General features: G+C 40.7%; 1 protein-coding gene across 1 annotated transcript in view; it reads right to left on the reverse strand.

The window, feature by feature from the left end:
* Positions 1-939: 939 nt before the first annotated feature.
* The window catches only part of Kdm3a (lysine demethylase 3A), a 45,676-nt gene continuing 27,701 nt past the window's right edge, over positions 940-18,914 (reverse strand). The window contains exons 13-27 of the mRNA XM_031382133.1: positions 17,017-17,231; positions 13,431-13,583; positions 13,200-13,295; positions 12,741-12,868; positions 11,191-11,386; positions 9,073-9,245; positions 8,524-8,760; positions 7,349-7,520; positions 6,395-6,488; positions 5,758-5,888; positions 3,904-4,023; positions 3,685-3,824; positions 2,511-2,687; positions 2,291-2,425; positions 940-1,617 (exon numbers count right to left, since the gene is read on the reverse strand). Coding sequence (XP_031237993.1) covers positions 1,537-1,617; positions 2,291-2,425; positions 2,511-2,687; positions 3,685-3,824; positions 3,904-4,023; positions 5,758-5,888; positions 6,395-6,488; positions 7,349-7,520; positions 8,524-8,760; positions 9,073-9,245; positions 11,191-11,386; positions 12,741-12,868; positions 13,200-13,295; positions 13,431-13,583; positions 17,017-17,231 — 2,248 coding nt within the window. The 3' untranslated portion in view covers positions 940-1,536. The remainder of the gene's footprint in view (positions 1,618-2,290; positions 2,426-2,510; positions 2,688-3,684; positions 3,825-3,903; positions 4,024-5,757; positions 5,889-6,394; positions 6,489-7,348; positions 7,521-8,523; positions 8,761-9,072; positions 9,246-11,190; positions 11,387-12,740; positions 12,869-13,199; positions 13,296-13,430; positions 13,584-17,016; positions 17,232-18,914) is intronic.

Genomic DNA, 18,914 nt, shown 5'->3' on the forward strand with positions numbered 1-18,914 from the left:
CTGAGTCTGGCTTTCCTGGTGTGATGGTGTGTCCAGGACTTGCTATGGTGGGAGAATTGGGTTCTGACCATGTCAAGTAACCTCGGTTTCTGTTGCTTCTGTTCTTATGCTTGTCTCCTACCATCTGATTATCTCTAGTGCTTCCTGCCCTTGGTATGTCTGACTGGAGCCTGTCCTTCCTGTAATCCTGGTTGAGTCAGAACTCCTCAGAGTCCAGCTGTGTCTGTGATCCTGAAATTCTGGGTGTGTCAAAGTTCCTGGGAGTCAAGCTGCCTCTGAGACCCTGAGATAGTGGTGTGACCAAGCTCCTGGGCTCTGTGATCCTGGGTGTGCTAGAGAGCCTGGGAGTGGAGCCTCCTTTGGGGACTGTGGGACCAGCTGCCAAGTTTGTGTCCAAGGTAAACTGGTACAGACTGGAAAGCTCACATTGAATTTCTAAGGGCAACCACCCTGCTTCGTTTTAAGTTGCATGCAGATTTTTTTCTAAACATGGCCACTAAGCAACAGTGTACATTCTAGATCCAGATCTACAAAGGAGCTTGTAAGAAATCCTCAAAAACTCTTTCCTATAGACTTACTTAGAAATGTATTATTACTTGAAAGGTTAACTCCTATACTATAGGCCTTGTCTATTTAGCACTAATGAACAAATTCCTTCTGTAGCCCAGGAGAGGGACCATAGAAGGGTAGCCTTCTTTACCAATGCAGCCCCTTCACAGAAATGAGGAGTTTAGGTGGAGCTCTCCTATTCCCTAACAGTTAATCAGACAGTATTTGGGTTAGGTTTCTATTTTCAAACTGAAGGTTGCTCTTAACAAAGCAGGACAGATCAGCACTGTATTAGTCATTAAGAATTATTAAGAATTAAGTATTATTTAGTACTTTAACCCTACTATTTTTGAGATGTGTCAATGAAGAATAAAGGCCAGAGAACAGAGATAAAATATTAAATGAATATTTTAATGCAAAATGCTTACCACTTAAAATTAGCAAAGCTTCATTTAAATTAAAATTCCTTTAACTAAAGATGGTTAACCCCAAGAATTATACAGTAGTTATTTCTGCTTATATAATGCCAGTCCTATGCAATATATTTAGAACTGCACCATTAGCTGTTACTTCCTCCATTGCTCTTCTGTACCCTAGTGGGTGGGGGAGGGTGCTCCAAAGGACATAAAATAAAATCCAATGAAACTTCGCAGTGATCCCTAATAGTTAAAAATTCATTTGAATGAGCTGTCCAGACAAACAGCTAAGGAGTAACTGCAAGTATTGTTTCAGAGCCAGCAGGTCTTCAGCTTGGTAGAAGATCTAGGTGAAGTCACAGTATAAGGATGCGTGGTCTGTAAATAGTTACTACATATACACACTTAGTGTCTGTAAACACTAGAAATATACATTAGAGACAGTACCCTCATAAGTCAGGTGTACTTTAAAAAAGAAGATGAGGTAACAGGAAATCTCAAAGTCCACAGGAATCCTGCCTGAAGAGTTTGATCAGCTGCCAACAATTCGTCTCCAATGTGCAGAGAGGAGTTAAGGTTTGCCCAAACTCGATTCACTGGCTTTCAGCATAGCAACTGCATCTTTCACTGCATGGTAGATAACATTCTTCACCTAAAGCAACAGAAGGAAAAAAGTGGCTGCTTCATTAAACCTAAAATCTCTTACCACATACATGAACTTCTCTTAGAACTTTAAGTCAATGCTCAACATGTACCTTGAGGGCCACTGGCTCCTGGAGACCAGTATGCCATACCCATACCATCCTTCTCTGAAGAACTTACAATCAGTTTTGGCCAAGGTGAGTACACAGTGTTTTATCAAACTTGTGGTTTTCGAATAGGAAGCAATATGCACTAATTCACTGTTAGTTTAAATTGTGAAGTTGCTGTATAGCTCAGGGTAGCCTTCAAACTCTCCTCAGATTCTAGATTAGTGAAGCTGGGATTGCAATGTGAGCTGCCACACACATGTATGCAGAATGCACTACTCAATGTTCAGTTCTTTCAATCCTGCTCAACCACAAGTAACAAAAGCACTGCAGTACAAAAGGTACTGAGTTCCAGAACACTGGCTTGCAGCTCAGCAAGGGATAAATTCAGTGCCTAAGCAATGACCAGGGTGAGGCTTTCTCTGGGCTTGTAGCTTCATCACTCAAGTGCATGGCAGGACTAGATAGAAAGCTATCCCAACTGTAACATGGCCAGATAGGCTGACTCTCTTTGTAAGGTCACTACTAGATCATGAGCCATAGGCAGCAAATGCCCAGATCTGGTACTATTTTTACCTGTAATTTATCTTCATGGTTGGTATGAGTCTGTGACAAATATCGGAATTCCTGAGTAAGCCAGAAGCAGTGTTTAACATGCTCTGGAGACACAAAGTCTTCAGCCACTTTGATACAGCTGTATAAGTTATGAACCTAGAAAACACCAAGCTACATCTGTAAGAAGTCCACAAGGTCACAGCAGAAAGACAATAGACAGGAATTAATGAGGGGTTCTGACCTGATGTGGAGCTCCTGCTGGGATAAACACCACATCCCCAAGAAATTGTACAATAGCCCAACCTTGAACTCCATACTCTTGATAAAGGCGCTTTCTCAGTGATCGGTCTAAGTACCAGCTCTGATCATGAATAGGATCATGGTCTGCAGGGTTTTCTTGACCCTGCTCTTCTGATACCTACAATACAGTAAAAATAGGATGCAACTTAGAAAATGCCAAAACCCAGTAAGAGTGTTTTCCCTTCCCAATATACATCAGGCTGTCAAGATGTGTTCTCATTGGCGGAAATGAATCAAGAGAATCACAAAGCCTTGCCTTCCTGCTATCATTTCCTATACAGTCTGTATATGCTCTTAGACAAAATTTTAGGTCCTCTTTCTAAATGTAAACAGGTTCCTCATGAACCAACTTGTCTTGCATTTACTGTCTGAGTTATGAAATAGACCCAAAGCTATAGATTAAACTTTTTTTTACATTCAGTACCTAGAAAACCATACTATAAAAAAAAAAAAAAAAAAAGGTGACCTCATCAAGGGAATATGGTGACCAGAAGTCAAATAGCAACTGGGTAGTTGAATCTACCTGGTGTCAGGACCACAAAAAGGCTAGGAATGTTCCTATGACTCAGGTATGACGTAAGAGTATCAGTCACAAATCCCTGGTTTGTAATCAGCAGCCTCAACACTGAACACGTTTCAAGAAACACAGCTCTAGCTTTCCAGTGCTGGGAACTTCCACATAACATACTGCAACTACAGTGAAATTGAGTTCTCCCAGCTCCTGCTATTCCTTTAAATGACAATCATTTAAGTTGGGTCTCTCGCCAAATGAGAACAAAACCAACAGAGACTTTAAAAACTTATTCATAACATGAGAGCTTGGGGCCAAGTACTGACTTATGAACTAATGAATGCTCATATTTTGAAGGTAGTATTAACAACAAAAAAGGTACAATGTGATGATTATTAGGCAAACTCAAGACAAAGCAAAAATCTCCAAATGCATTAAAACTGAAAACAAACACACAAGACAAGGCCTCCCTCCCCTTTTTTAGAATCCTTGTTTCTTAGCAACTACTGACAGCCTATCCAATTGATACGATTTGCACTGTATGGGAATTTATAGTATTGCTATTCTTATGCTCGCCTCACATGGCTCAGGGTTAGCAGCACACCTTTTTAAGGAATTCTCTTATCTTCTCTGTGTCTTTAGCAGCATATATGTGCCAAAGGGCTCCTGGCTTCTCTTTTCCTTCAATAAATCGCTTGATTGTGAGTTCATCAGAATCTCCATCTTGGATGGTTCTAAGGACTTCTAGAACAAAGGAAAAGCAAGTGTGAAGTGTGTATTCTGGCTTACACAGTAAGCCCACCTTCAATATTTCAGACCCTACCTTCTTCCTGTTCACATTGTCCTTTGGGAATTCCCACATAGACCATGACATTGGCTGCATCAGATACATCTAAGTGAAGATTTGTGGTCCCATATTTCCGATCTTCTGGAGTGATCAATCCTTAAAGGAAAAAAAAGTATACCAGGATACTTAGAACTAAGAATACAAGCAAGAATTCAGAGTGGTAAAGTGACCTCTTGAAGGCAGGAGGGAACACTGCCCAGCGCACTGAACTTTCTTCTGTGTTCATAGTGTGTCCACAGAAGGTGGCTCACCTTGCTCTGTGACCACTCTTGACCTTTGACACCAGCACTCTCCCTCTTGTACTAGGTTGGAAACTAAGCATGGCAACCTCAGAAAGGAGGTTGTACTATTTGGAGAAAGGTTTCATTTCTAGCTTGATTGGTGGCTGTATCTGAGAAGGGCTAAAAGTGAGGGATGGCAGTTTCCATCTGTGCCACCTAGGACCCTAGAACCCAGCTCTGCTTTGCTTTGTTTCCACTTTACTGAAATACCAGCCCTAAAGAGGTAAAGCCTTGGGCATTTGGTTCAAATCATGAAATTTGAGATGTGCTTTAAAATGATAAAAGAGCATTTAAAGGGAAAAAAATGAAACAATCATAATAAAAGAGCTGACAGTGGTTTACACTGGATGATGAGCATAAGAGCACCTGACCTAGACATGGCAGCTTTCAATGAACTTAGAAAATATTTCTCTGGTAAAGTACAAAATACAAGTTGAAAAAGCAATTAACATGTCAAAAATACGGTGAATGAAACAAGTTACATATGATCACATGAAAGAGTACATTAAAAGTCAGTGTACTTAAAATATAAAAACAGACTATAAACAAAAAATACTATGCAGAAAAATAGTCTATCTTTAAAACATTTTTTTTTTATGTTTTGGATTTGTGTTGAGTGTATGTCACATGTGTACATGTACTCAAGGTCAGGGGTTATGAGACCCCCTGGAGCTAGAGTTATTAGCAGTATGAGCTGCTAATCAGGGTGCTCTCTGGAAGATCAGCAAGTACTCTTAACCATTGAGCCATCTCTCTAGCCCCAGAAAAATGTATTGACAAAATTATAAATACAAGAGAATGATAAACATAGACCTGAAAGACAGTAACTAAGAGACTGCGGGTAAAGCTCTACGGAAGAGTGCCCAAAGAGTAGCTGGGACTGCAGGCTGTTGTGGCTGCACAACACTGTAAAATGGAGGGTTGTAACAAAAGGATAAACTGATTCTTACTCAACCTACCCATTCCAGGCATGGGTTATTATGCTGAAACAACCACTCTAAACCAAGGAAGCCTCAACTCAGATGGAACCAAGATTATACATAACAACCCCCACCCCAAATCATAAGGATCCCCAGTTTTTTCCTAAGAAAAGCTTTTGCAAACACTGCCATCTATTGGTGTCTAGGACACACAGGTCTATTTTTGGCTAAAATACTTAAGCCAAGCCAGAAACTGATCTCAAAACCTTCTCAGATATTCATTTCTTCTACAGCATCATAACTTCTGCAAAACACACACACACACACATACACACACACACACACACACACACACACAGTAACGTTAGTGCGAAACAATAGCAAAACTGACCTATATATCTACCAAGACTGAAATGACCACACAATATGAAGTTCCAGCATTTATAGTTAGGTGTAGAAGACAGGAAACTATAAAATGCAACCTGTCTTAAAACTGCAGCTATGAAAACACATATACATGTGACCAAGAAATAGAGAAATGTGCAAGAACAAAGGCAGTGTCCCACCGCTATCTAATCATTTTTTCAAACAACTTGTTTTATTTCCATTATGTTACATTCCCTTCTTACCATAAGCATTGTACATCTTGGGGCCCAGGTCTGGCCGTACAAAGTAGTTTGGCAGTCTGGAGGCCAGGTTCAGTTTACCATCTCGCCTGGTGTACTCAGGCAGTGGAATGTTGGCCATCAGATCATCAAACCTAGAATAAGAAACCCAAAATCATTTGCAAAGCAAGCTTGCTTTTCTACTCTAGTACACTAGGACTTTTGTTCCTTCTATTAAAAAAAAAAAAATCTAAGACAGATATGGCTAGTCTTGGTATTTACAACTACACAGATGTGTCTAAATGATCTGGAATGTTTCAGGTTATGGAGCTGAAAAGTATTTCCTGAGGGGAACTAGACTCTGGGATGACCCATTACTCTGGGTGTATCTGATCCTAGGACTGCCTAAATCCAGCCTAAAAGTCTTCAGGGTAGGGCACTTCCACATTAAATGTGCAGACTATTCCTACCCCGATCTAAAGTCACTACTTTTTCCATCTCATTAAAAATGTACCTATCTCCTAAAGGTACACACACAATATAAAAACATCAGAACCAATAAAACCATGAAGCTGTCTTATACTTCCTTCCTGCTATCTGAGAGACTTTGTATTCCCCAAATGAAGGACAGAATTAGCTCAAGCCACATCTGAAGGCATACCTGGAAGGCATCATATCTCTAAAGTCTTCTCCTGGTGGCCAGTCCTTAAGTTTCAACACCATTGGTTCCTTTTCTTTTTCATTTTTCAAACGGTCTGGAGAGATTAACCAGAATAAAGGAATTGTTATTCATAATTCAGAAACAAAGAAGGACAAAAGTTAGTTAATATCTTAATATTGCAAGTAAAGTATTTTATCTGAAATTTTTCAAAATCAAAAACCCACTTGGTGTACAAACGCTACTTAGCTATCTTATTCCTGCCAATTGCCAACTCTTATTTTTATCATAACAAGAAATAAAGCTTGTATCTTGGAGACAGCAAAATAAAGACTGTTCCTGTTTTGGAACACACAAAGCTTGTTGCTGGACTGACTGCCTTTCTCGAGGTGTTGTGAAAGTCCCAGCGTCACTCACTACCCATCACCCCTCAACTTCAAAATTCTCAGGGGCTCAAACTCAACCAACTTGTTTGCTCTGATAGAGGTTGAGAGCACCTCCTATTCTGTCCAGGGACTAAGAAGGACCATCTATCTGTGTCCTCTTCCCTATACCCCCACCTTCTGAACTCTACAAATCAGAGTTAGTCAGAACTATTTTTTAGAAGAGCAGCAGTACCAGTGGCAGGCCAACATACCACTTCAAAAGCATAAACTTTGTAAAAACAAAACAAAAAAGACAGTTCCTTCGAAGTCCTAAGTCTTTACACTTTTGCTATTCTTGTGTCCACTTTATATAGCATTAGCCCCCTTGAGCAGTCTTTTTTGTTTGTTTGGCTGTTTTTTTTTGGTTTTCCGAGACAGGGTTTCTCTGTGTAGCCCTGGCTGTCCTGGAACTCACTCTGTAGACCAGGCTGGCTTCAAACTCAGAAATCCACCTGCCTCTGCCTCCCAAGTGCTGGGATTAAAGGCATGCACCACCACTGCCCGGCCCCCTTGAGCAGTCTTTAATACATACTTGGAACATCTTCAAATCCATCCCAAAAGTCTCCTACTGTGGCTCCTGTGATGATTTCATTGGTTCTACAATTGACTAGATCCACTTCCTGCTCACCAAACTCTTTCCTGAAGGACTCGGGTTTCCAGAGCTCAGTGTTTAATTTATGATGCACTCCCGACACCATCACTGGCTAAAAGAAAGAGGAGATTAAGTCTGACCTCTACTAGCTCTTCCCCTCTTCAAGCAGCTGGTCCTCAGTCTTGGCTAGTGAAATAACAGCAGAGCTCTCTGAGCTTCCACAGTGGCTGTATCTTCATTATTCATCTGCTACACACTTTACTCTCAGGCTAGATTATTAAGCTGCTAGAGAAGAGATCACTCTTCTGATGCCCTCCTAGGCACAGTACTAAGCTAGAATTGTATGAACATGGCATACAGGCCAACAAGTGTTACCGACAAGGCCATGAACACTGTGAATGGATCAACTACAATGAAGAGCCAACAGTGCCACCCTTGATAGCTGATACCATAGGGGATGACACACCAATTTCAAGATGACACCATATGGCCGTGACCCATGCAGAACTACCTTCAGAGCACAGGTTTTCTTCTTTTGTATTTTTATCTTAAATTTGGTTTTATTTATGCATATACCCGTGTGCCTCTGTGCATGTCTTGCCATCTATGTTCAGGTGCACTTGGAAACTAGAAGATGGTATTAGATGTACTAAACATGGAGATATAATAGGCAGTGGCAATACAAACATGGATTCTGGGAACCAACTCAGGTCTTCTGCAAGAGCAGCAAGCATTCTTAACCACTGAGTTATCTTACCAGCCCCTGGCACAGGTTTGAATCCATGAAAGTGGGATATGTGATTTGTTTTTTAAATTGCATTTTGTCAAACCCCTCAAATCCCAACAGTGTCTTAGTCACTTTCACTTCTTCTGTTGAGGTTGACCACACAAGGTAACTCAGGCCTGTTTCACTCATTAAACCCCAAGAAACAGCTGGCTGAAAGCACTCAAATTCTGAGTGGGAAAAGGTATAGTTGATTTAGTTTATACAAAATAAGACATAGCCACACACTGTCCTAATTACATCTATCCCAAACAAACTACAAACACAGGAGGGGAGGAAATCAACAATGCCAAGGAATCTGCTAAGGAGCACAGAGGGGGGCTGGGATTACCTGCCCTTGTTTCCAGCATTCCCTAAAAACATTCCAATTGCTCTTATTGTTGGGGTCTTGTAAGCAGAGCAGGCGGTTGTCACACAGCCAGTAGTGAGGAGTGTCAAAGCCAAGAATGCTAGGCTTGATTGTCAGTCCTTGAGGCCTCTTGGATAAATCAGAAGAAGTCTTGTTTTGCACCAAAGAGGCAAAGATGTCATCAAGGATTTTGGGTGTGTTTTTTAGTCCATTTTCTGTCTGAATTTAATAAAAAACAAAAATCTTACATATGCCATTCTCTGTTTAAAAAACACTATCTCTATAACTGTATGATGAACACACATCACATCGAGTTTTCACAAGAGACCAAATTAGAGAACCCAGGTAAAGAGGCACGTCCTCAAGCTGGACACTCAGGGTTAAGACAGTGAAAACCAGGGGGAAAAAGTAGCTGGAAGACAAAAGTGTCCCAGTCCATCTCTGAGTGCACGGAGCACCTGAAGTGACACGATTCATGTCATCTTCTCTACTCAGCTTCATAAGGGTACAAGTAATAAAACGAGTACATACCTTTGCTGTGGATGAATTCAAAAGATTTCGAAGGAAACCAGAATTATTGTTGCTCACAGGTGTCAAAATAGTGCTGTTAAAAGTATGGAGGACTGTGCTAGACTTGTTCAGAGGGGGCAAGGGTGGAAGGCATTTGATTTCATTCTTTAAAATCGGCATAGTCAGCTGTTTTTCTAAAATAAAAGGAAAACATTCAGATGTGCATGTAAGGCAAACTCCTTATTAGTTTCTATTAGCAGAATGACTTCAGGGTATAGCTTTCTTCTTGTAAAACAAAACAAAACACAACCTAGAAGAATAAAAACTAATGTCTGTGTTAGGTCAGAGTTCCTACCTAGTTGATGTTTTACAATAATATCAAATACCCAGATGAAACCAGAAAATAGTATGGTGATTTTTCTATTTCTATTTTATGGATGTGGGTGTCTTGCCTGCATGTATGTCTGATACCCATGAAGGCCCGAAGTGGGTATTGGATCCCCTAAAACTGAAATTACAGATTTGTGAGCTGCCACATGAATGCTAGGAATTGAACCTAGGTCCTCTGAAAAAGCAGCAAGCACTCTGAAGCCCTGTGCCATCTCTCCAGGACAATAAATAGTATTTTAAAAAATTATTTATTATTGTGTATGGCCTTACCACACTGGTCAGTACTCCTAGTAGAGTGCTTAGAAGAAAAAGAACCTTTATCTTATTCCTAATACAGAGTGAATTACTTAAAACAATTTCAGAATAAGTCATGCCAAGGGTAGTAGTGTTCACATGTGTCCCAGTTACTCAAGAGGCTGATACAGGATCAACTAAGCTCAGACTAAACCGGACAATATAGTGAGACCCCTACACACCCTCACACCCCCAACCCAACCCGAAATATAACGTGTGCTGTGAGTGCTTTTGCTAGAGAAGGAGAAACCCTTAATGCTGTCCCCTTCTAGTCTTAATTTCAGAGTCTAATTTATAAAAATACCTAGAGTTAAACCTCACAGGTTTCTCCATCTCGTCACAGTACTTTCCTCTCCAACTTTTACATGTTCAGATATATGTACATATCTGAGGATGGTCATTCTCACAAATCCTTTATGGATTCAAATCTCATTAAGCCGTTTTTTTTTCAAAATAAGATTTCTCTGTGTAGTCCTTCCTATCTTGGAACTCATTCTGTAGACCAGACTGGTTTCAAACTTACAGAGATCCATCTGCCTCTGCCTCTGCCTCCTCAGTGCTGGGATTAAAGGCATGCACCACCATCCCGAGGCTGATTCAAAAAAATTCCAAGATGTCTGCACAAACAAACTGACTTTCAATTTTTCTCTTTCTAGAAAGCAAAATGACCTAAATTCTTGTCTAACTTTATCTGATCCCAAAGTCCAGCTGTTGTAGGACAAGGATGCAAGAGAAGACAGTACACTGAGACTACGATAAGACAGAACAGCAGAAAGTAAACAAACACTTGAAACAAGTCCAACAACTCAGGCTCAGGGACACAGAAGGAAGAGAGAGCACAAAAAACATAAGAATCAGAAGGCCCACGAAATAGCATCTACCATAGGCCATGGGCATCAATCATAGCCTTTTCTCCTATTGGAACTGCCCACACAGATCAGACCACCCAACAGTTAGCTATGGGTGGGATGTGTATGTGTGGTGGTGGTGGTGGTGGTGGTTCTCAAGGCTCTGCTACTCAATCAATGATGAACTAAATTTTAGAGCAACCATTGGAGAGCCTGCCAGGTTCTAAAAGCTGGTTTCAAACCAATGATTATATATACAGTCCTAGTTAAACTCTATAGGACAAAAACCAGAGTCACTGAAAGAAATGAGTAGGAAAGAGGCAGGACTGACAGGGAGGGAGATAAACAAGAGAAAGGAACCAGAATGTGCTATTTTTGTGTATGCTGTTAGACTAGTAAGAAATCTCATTACCGCCTCTCGCCAAACATGATTTCAACTTCACGTAAGTTGTAAGAGGAGGTGACAGTCCCTTCTGAGGGGTCTGTACCTGAATGACATCAGGGAACACTTCCCGTGTTGCAGCATTCCCAGTCCTGTTCTTACAGCAAGTTTACTGCTAGGTCTATAGTGAGTGTGCTCAAGTCCTCAGGAAGGAGGGAAACTCACCCTTATTCTCCTTATTGACATTTCCACTGGTGAGGTCAGCCAGCCAGTTTAAAGGTGAAGTGTTGGTGGGACAGGTGGGCTTCACACTGCTGGCTGGCTTGGAGGCTGCTTCCCCACACACAGCCGCTGGCTCCAACACAGGGGAACTTTGCTGGACCATGGTACCGAGAGTTAGTTTTTCCCCTGACAAGGTTGTCTGTAAATGTAAAAGGAAAATTAGGTGTAAGCTGAAGACTGACATTTTCCTTCTTCCCTAAAAGCCTGCAGTAAAATACATAGCTAACACTAAGTCACATAATAGCCCCAGCTGTGACTATAATAATCCTCTGGTAGTAACATAGACCAAGGATAAAACAGAGATTTTAAGTTTTAGCTACTAAGTATTACTAATGTAAACAAAAGATATAGTAATGAACATACTTTGGTATTGCCCTCACTTACCAGCCAGGCTTACACATATCCCTACAGCCCCAAACACCAAGTGGCTTTAAAATGATTGATTGACCTGTGTCTACTTTCCTGGGAACTCAGCAGACATCCAGAGTGGGCATTCAAAACATTTTTACTGAGTTGTCAAATGAGGTGAGTGTAGTAAATTAAGGGGGTTCAGAAGTCAGGACACAGAGAGGATGCTCTTTTGACTCCAGCTTTAAATGTGATGAGCTGCTCTTCAAAGAACTCCAACACAAGCAACTAGATCTTACCATTTACTGTTACTCAGTTGTGATGAGTTATACAAAGATTAGAAAGAAAGGGAATATTCAGATTCCTGTAGTTGTCTTAGCCCCCCTTTCTGCTCCTCCAGTTTCTAGTACTTTCTACCACTGTGTTCTTACTGGTGAGCAAGGTGAAGCATAAGAAAGTCAGTGTGTAAGAGCCAAAGTGACCCTGATGGAAGATGGCAGAAAAGAGTTTTTCACCAGGCCTTTAATCCTGGCACTAGAGAGGCAGGGGCAAGAGATATCTGTGAGTCTGAGACCGGCCCAGTCTACATACTCAGTTCTAGGACAGCCAGGACCAGGGAGATCTTTTCTTAAAACAAAAAGAATTCAAGTTCAGCTCTGGCACCAAGCACCACAGCTTTTCGAAGCCCATGCTCTTTCAATAATACAGCTTTAGAAAACACAAGAGTTTGATTCCCCAACACAACGTAACTACTGGGTAAGAGGGAAAGGAGGCTCTGAGTAGGTGTGATGGTAAGGATACCACCAAGAAAAGGCATAAGGGGATCAAATATTGGGAACAGAAGGACTCATTTTCATTTTCAAGAATTCTTTAACACTTCTGATATTACAAAGAAAAACTACAGAAATTTAAAAATTTAAACTTTTTCTTTTCAAGGAACAGCAATGCCAAACACTAAGATGTCACAAATAAAGTACACAAAGTGATGTGAAGAGGGAGATGACCTGCAGCAGGCATGAACAAAGCCTCTCCCTAGACTGACCACTGTCTGCATGTTCCTTTCAAACACAGCAACAGAAGCCCTTGGATTAGCTGAGAAACAGATGAAATAGTAAGGACAGTGAACTAAGCACTAGCAGCAATACCTGTTTCAGGTCTTCCTTTAAGGCTGGCTTTGAGAAGAGCTTGAACTGCCTGTTGGAGCAGGGACAATTGGCCTTTATACCCCATTTTGCTCTGACCGAATGCACAATGTCTCCAACATCGTAGAGGGCTAAAACAGAGGACAGAAGCAAGTGCTTAAGACAGCCATCATGTATAGTATCAACACAGAGGACTTTCCTATAGGAATGCTTTTCTCAGCAGCATGATGTTCCATCCCTCCTTTCTGAAATGTACATTTTCTTTCCTTCTACTATGTAGTCCCCAAGAGCTGTAAAAGTGCAAGGATATTACTTAACATGTTTCTTAAGTATTTTTAGGAGAATACTAAAAGTTATCAGACAGACCATACAAAGTAAAAGCAAGCTAAAGCCCCTTAAGTTACCCAAGACACATGGGGATGGGGTCGGGGAGGGGGGTGATCCCTGCCTCAAAGGAAATACCTTTGCCAGGAATAATCTGTGTGGGCATCAAGTTCTCAGGCTCATGTATCTGACTCTTCACACACCTTATCCAAGAGAAAGTCTTGTAGGCAGCACCTGTAAATAATGGACTTGTGGTAACTATTTCCCATGAACCTTAAAACCCCAGTACTTCAAAAACCATCGACCACAAACCAACAAAAGACTTAAGTCCAGTGTATCGAGGTGGAGGAGATTCAAGTTCTCACTCACCCTGTTGGCAATTCTTCCTCTTCATGCGGTAGCAATCTACACACACTCCAAACCCACACCGAGGGCACACCCAGTGCAGGTTGAAAATGGTTGTGTCACACACATCACACATTTCTCTAACTCCTTTGACAGCTCGTTTCCAAGCAACCTGCCCTGCAAAAATCAATAAGCCATTTAGTCCTGAGGTGCAGAGGATTTCTGAAACCAAACATGGGTGGGAGTATGAGACTTCCCTGTGCTTAGAGTTCCCATTGGTCTATTCAATGTCAGCACAGATGCTTCTGCCCCTTAAAGCTCCCCTTTCCCTCAGCATGCCTGTCCAAGTGTGTCAGCATCACCTACTCAGACACCAGACTGTCTGCACCAGACATACTCAGACTTTGTTCTTCCTCCTGGAGGAAGTGACTGCTTAAGCAGCAGGTACAAAGCTGGAACTCAGCCACAGGTATCCTCACCACAGTTCCTACCTCACCAATTCTTTTAGAATCTCAAGGGCGCATGGGCTACACTTCCTCCAAAGGGGAAAATGTATTCAAATAGCAAACCAGGGGCTGGCGAGACGGCTCAGTGGGTAAGGGCACTGACTGCTCTTCCGAAGGTCCTGAGTTCGGATCCCAGCAACCACATGGTGGCTCACAACCACCCGTAGTGCGATCTGACGCCCTCTTCAGGTGCATCTGAAGACAGCTACAGTGAATTGGGCCGGAGTGAGCCAGCAGAGGTCCTAAGTTCAATTCCCAGCAGCCACACATGATAGCTCACAGCCATCTGTACAGCTACAGTATACTCATACCCATAAAATAAATAAAATAAATCTTTAAAAAAAAAATTGCAAACCAATAATCAGCATTTTCAGAGATGCCCTCAATTCACAAAGACTAAAAGGTCCTAAAGGGAACATTGTATTAAGTTACTGCAGAGTATAAAGTACCAAGGTCATGCATGTCCTTCACTTGTCAGTTAGAAGCCTTATTATGTCAGGGCCACAACTGATACTTGCTGGTACACAGGACTAATCCAAATACCCACCAAATGAGAAAAAACCCAGGACTCCACGGAGCCACATTTTCCATTCCAAGAGTCAAGACCATATTGACTGGAGGAAGGGGTTTCATGACTCTACACATACCAATTGGAGGCCCCTCCCCTGCAAAGGAAGGAGTGTAATAAGATGACCATATCAAGTATCAGAAAGGTTCCAGGAGTAGGAACAGGGGAACATGGGTTTGAATGGTAGGAGGCCCAATGCTGCTGAACAGAACATTCAGGTTGGTGTCCACTGGTTCAACACTGTTGCATTCTTGTTCCACAGAGACACATTTTTTTTTCATAACCAAGTCTGTGGTGAACTAATTCTTTACCCTGAATACATTCCAAATGACATTTCACTTTACACTGACTCATTCTAACCACCAACCAAGAACTACTACTGTACTATAATGAAATGGGCCAGGCACTTGAGGCATTTTATAAGGTTTTATGAGCTTCGTCCTATTTGTTTGTATTAGAGTGTTTTGCTAGGAAATATTTAGACTTCCTAGCCACTCCTTACTAGAGAATAAGGTCTGTAGTGGCCACCTGTTCTTACTGTCAGGATTCCTAAAGACTGATTAAGCCTTCTTGGTAGGATCTCTTTCATTATCACCCATGGTATTTCATTCCCTTCTCTAATGCAATCAGCTTCTTGTGTAAGAGGAACAGGATGATCATAAAACCAAGATAGAAAAATCCACTACAAAGAGAAAATTCCTTAATTATACTCTTAAAAGACAACTCCCTGTACTTTTTTCTGTATGGGAAAACAAAAAGCAACAATAATAAAAAAAAAAGAAAAACCCCATTATCACTTACATAAAACCTAAAGCAGGTCTGATTTATTGGGAAGGAAGCAACTAACACATTTCAAAGTGCCTATGCACTGCAGTCAAATGTAGACTGGCACAAGAGCAGTCACTGCAAGTCAGGTTTCTTTACATGCATCACTTTCACCAGATCTGTTTCAGAGGAACCCACCAGTGGAATGGAAAACTGTGTCACTTATTCTATCCAGAGCACAGAGGAAAGTTGAAACACTCCACTGACTTCTGAACACACGGATAGAAGCATAATTCTAAAGCTGAACCCGCCCACTTCAAAGTAACTCCAGCAGCTCCAGGAGTTCCTGATATCCAGGAACATGTCTGGATTCCATTGCTTAAATCTAAGAAGTAGGTCAGAAGAGATGGCTCATACTCATCTATTAAGAGTACTTTCTGCTCTTGTAAAGAACTGATCACTCCCTCACATCCCCCTTTTTAGTTCCTCTCACTTCACAAGGAGTCCCACTGTAGCTTTGATGTCACTTTTTTTTTCAAACTTAAGGTCTACATGTAAGAGAAAACCTGATTTTTATTTTTAATGTTTGCAATTTTATAGAGAAACATATTTCTGTTGTGCTGTTTAAAAATATTCCTTTTACTCAAATTCATTTGTCTAGAGTAAAGCAACTTTGCTTTCTGTTTTGTTGAGACATGAATAAATGCTGTAGTCAGTATAAATGAAAGTTAGATAGTACAGTTTCAGTTCCTAGCACTTTGTGTACATAGGTTTACCCCAACACCCATATGGAGGCTTACAGCCATCTACCAACACAGTTCCAGGAGTTCTTCTAGCCTCTGTGAGCACCAGGGACATATGCAGTGCATTTCCATACATGTAAGTAAAAACTACGCATACACATAAAAATGTATAAATCTTCTTAAAAGTCTCAAGAAATAAATAACAGGATCCACATTTATCAAAAGTATTTTGTGCTGAAGCTAGCTTCAGTTGTTTATGGCAAGTACAACCAAAAGTCTTAAGAATAGCATAGACACTGCCATTCAAACATACTTGGTTATTCAAATTCTAAAATGACAGACACAGAAGTACCGTGGCACTTTTGGTGTGATATCTCATTTCTCCAGAGCATGTACAAAGAGAAAAAAAAAAACGTTACCCTTACAGACACTACCTTGTGATGACACAAAGGCAGTCCATCTCTCATATGTCACAAACACTGACCCTGGTAGCTTACTAGGCTTCCTGATAGTGAAGGAGTGTTCCTGAAGAGTAGAGAGCATAGTCTCAAGCTAAGCTAGCAGCAGCAGCTATCTTTCAAACGAGGATGTGGGAAGAACTGACTCCATCTGAGCTGGTTCCACTCAGGAACCTAGCCCCACAGAGAGGGACTCAGGAAGCTTAGGGTATGCCTAGCTTGTCTTACTGTCTTTAATAGGTAACATGAATTAAGAATCTTTTGTTGTAATCAACCCAAGGTCTCATCCCACCTTCTGGTGAGCCTACGTATCTGGTAAGGCTGTACAAATGCTGCTAACAACTCACACTGACCCTTCAAACCAAAGGGGATGCTACACCCTTCAACTGTCCCACAACAAACTCCAGACAGAATATCTCAAAAGAAACCTATTATAAAAGGAAAACTGCAATGTCATGGTAGCATCCACCTAGACTGCTGGTGAAAATAAAATCTGTGCAACTTAGGTGTCAGAAAGAAACAGAAGTCAAGTAGGACTCAAACATCTTGCCCCCTAAGAGATGCTCTTACTGTGTGGCTCAATAGTTGACATAGCTTCCTTCTCAGAAATCACCATTTGACAGAAGTGGTCTCCAATATTGGCCAGGATATATTTTGCTGTGTCCAAATCGGTCCCCACAACATTTTTGGTCAAAGGCAGCCACAAGCCAATCGCTTCACTGTCATACTTGTTTGGTGTTAAGAAGCCTTCTACTCGCAACACACCATGTTTGTTGAATTGTAACCTGGAAGTGGGAAAACAACAGGATTGATTTATAACTTCTAATTACCACATAAATACTATTTCAGCCAACAAAGCCTCTCCTGGTTTTCTCCATGGCTAATGGCAGACAATTACTTGCTAGTGACTTGGAAGGATTTAAAAAAAATGAGTAAAACAAACAATAATCACTGTTTTTCTCTTAAAAAGCAGGTTAGGGTGTAAGAGAGATGTGTATTTTATACTCGACCAAAGTTTATGGTGTAGCCACCAAAGACAATCTCTCCTAGTATTAATCTTGACAGCAAAGACCGTAACAAATAAAAATAATTGCACCAACAACCACAGAAAGTGAGACATCTGATTAGACGCACTGCAGCTAGGACCTCACAGATTTGAAGGTGTCTGCTGTCCACACATAGCCTCGAGGCTCATTAGAGTGAGAGACCTAAGACTCTTAAGAGGAAATGTTAAAAACGGAACTACTCAGAACTTAAAAAATAGACAGGCAGACTAAACATATGCTCAGAACGCACTCTTAATATGTGGAAGGTTTGAGAAGCTATAGAATAGTTTTGAATATTTTTAAAACCGAACATTTTACTTGCAGCTAGAAACGTTAAGTCAATATAAAACACAGAAGTGTGGTCTAAATAGTCTGTTCATTTAATCTAGCTCAGCAGTAATTTTCAACTTACATCTAAAACTATATTTTAAATCAGATTAGTAGACAAAAGAGACAAGAGCACCACTTGCTTATAATGAGAACTAGCTGAGCAGGAAATACCTTGCTATCTGAGAAACTGTACTATCTAATGTTTATTAATATGAACATCATGTCTCAAAGCAGAAAACAAAGTTGCTTCATTCTAGACAAAGGAATTTGAATAAAATGAATCTGATTTATTTATTTATTTATTTATTTATTTATTTATTTAGGTTTTTCGAGACAGGGTTTCTCTGCATAGACCTGGCTGTCCTGGAACTCACTCTGTAAACCAGGCTGACCTCGAACTCAGAAATCCGCCTGCCTCTGCCTCCCAGGTGCTGGGATTAAAGGCGTGCACCACTACCGCCAGACGAATCTGATTTTTTTAAACAGCACAATAAAAACATGTAAGCTTCTCTATAAAATTGCAAACATTAAAAAAAAAAAAAAAGACAAGCCAAAGAAGGATTCTTTGTGAAGTGGGAGGGACTAAAGAAGGGGACATGAGGGAGTGATCAGGAGAAAAACAGTATTTTTTACACATGTATGAAAAGGTCATCACAAATTCATGTGCTTGTATAGTGGGAATATATGCTAATGGGAAAAGCAAGATAATACAACTGGTAGAGTAAGAGACATCAATCAGAAGTGAAGGTTAAGAGGACTTTAAAACTTAAAATTATAAACAGCTGTCAAGCCATTAGATACTGATATACTGTCTATACTCCTAGGGCAATTAATTTTTCTGACACTTATGTTATAAAACTGTCATTCTAGTGAAGTTGTATAAATTATTTTTAATTGTTAACGATCTGTGGGAGGAGAACATTGTTAACATACTGGTTTGGGGAAAGCAGCAATTTTATTTCTTTTTGTCTACTTTTTATTTATTTGTTTGTTTGTTTGTTTGTTTTTGAGACAGGGTTTCTCCGTGTAGCCTTGGCTGTCCTGGAACTCACTCTGTAGACCAGGATGGCCTTGAACTCAGAAATCTGCCTG

Source organism: Mastomys coucha, unplaced genomic scaffold (genome assembly GCF_008632895.1).
Source record: "Mastomys coucha isolate ucsf_1 unplaced genomic scaffold, UCSF_Mcou_1 pScaffold20, whole genome shotgun sequence".
Lineage (NCBI taxonomy): Eukaryota > Metazoa > Chordata > Mammalia > Rodentia > Muridae > Mastomys > Mastomys coucha.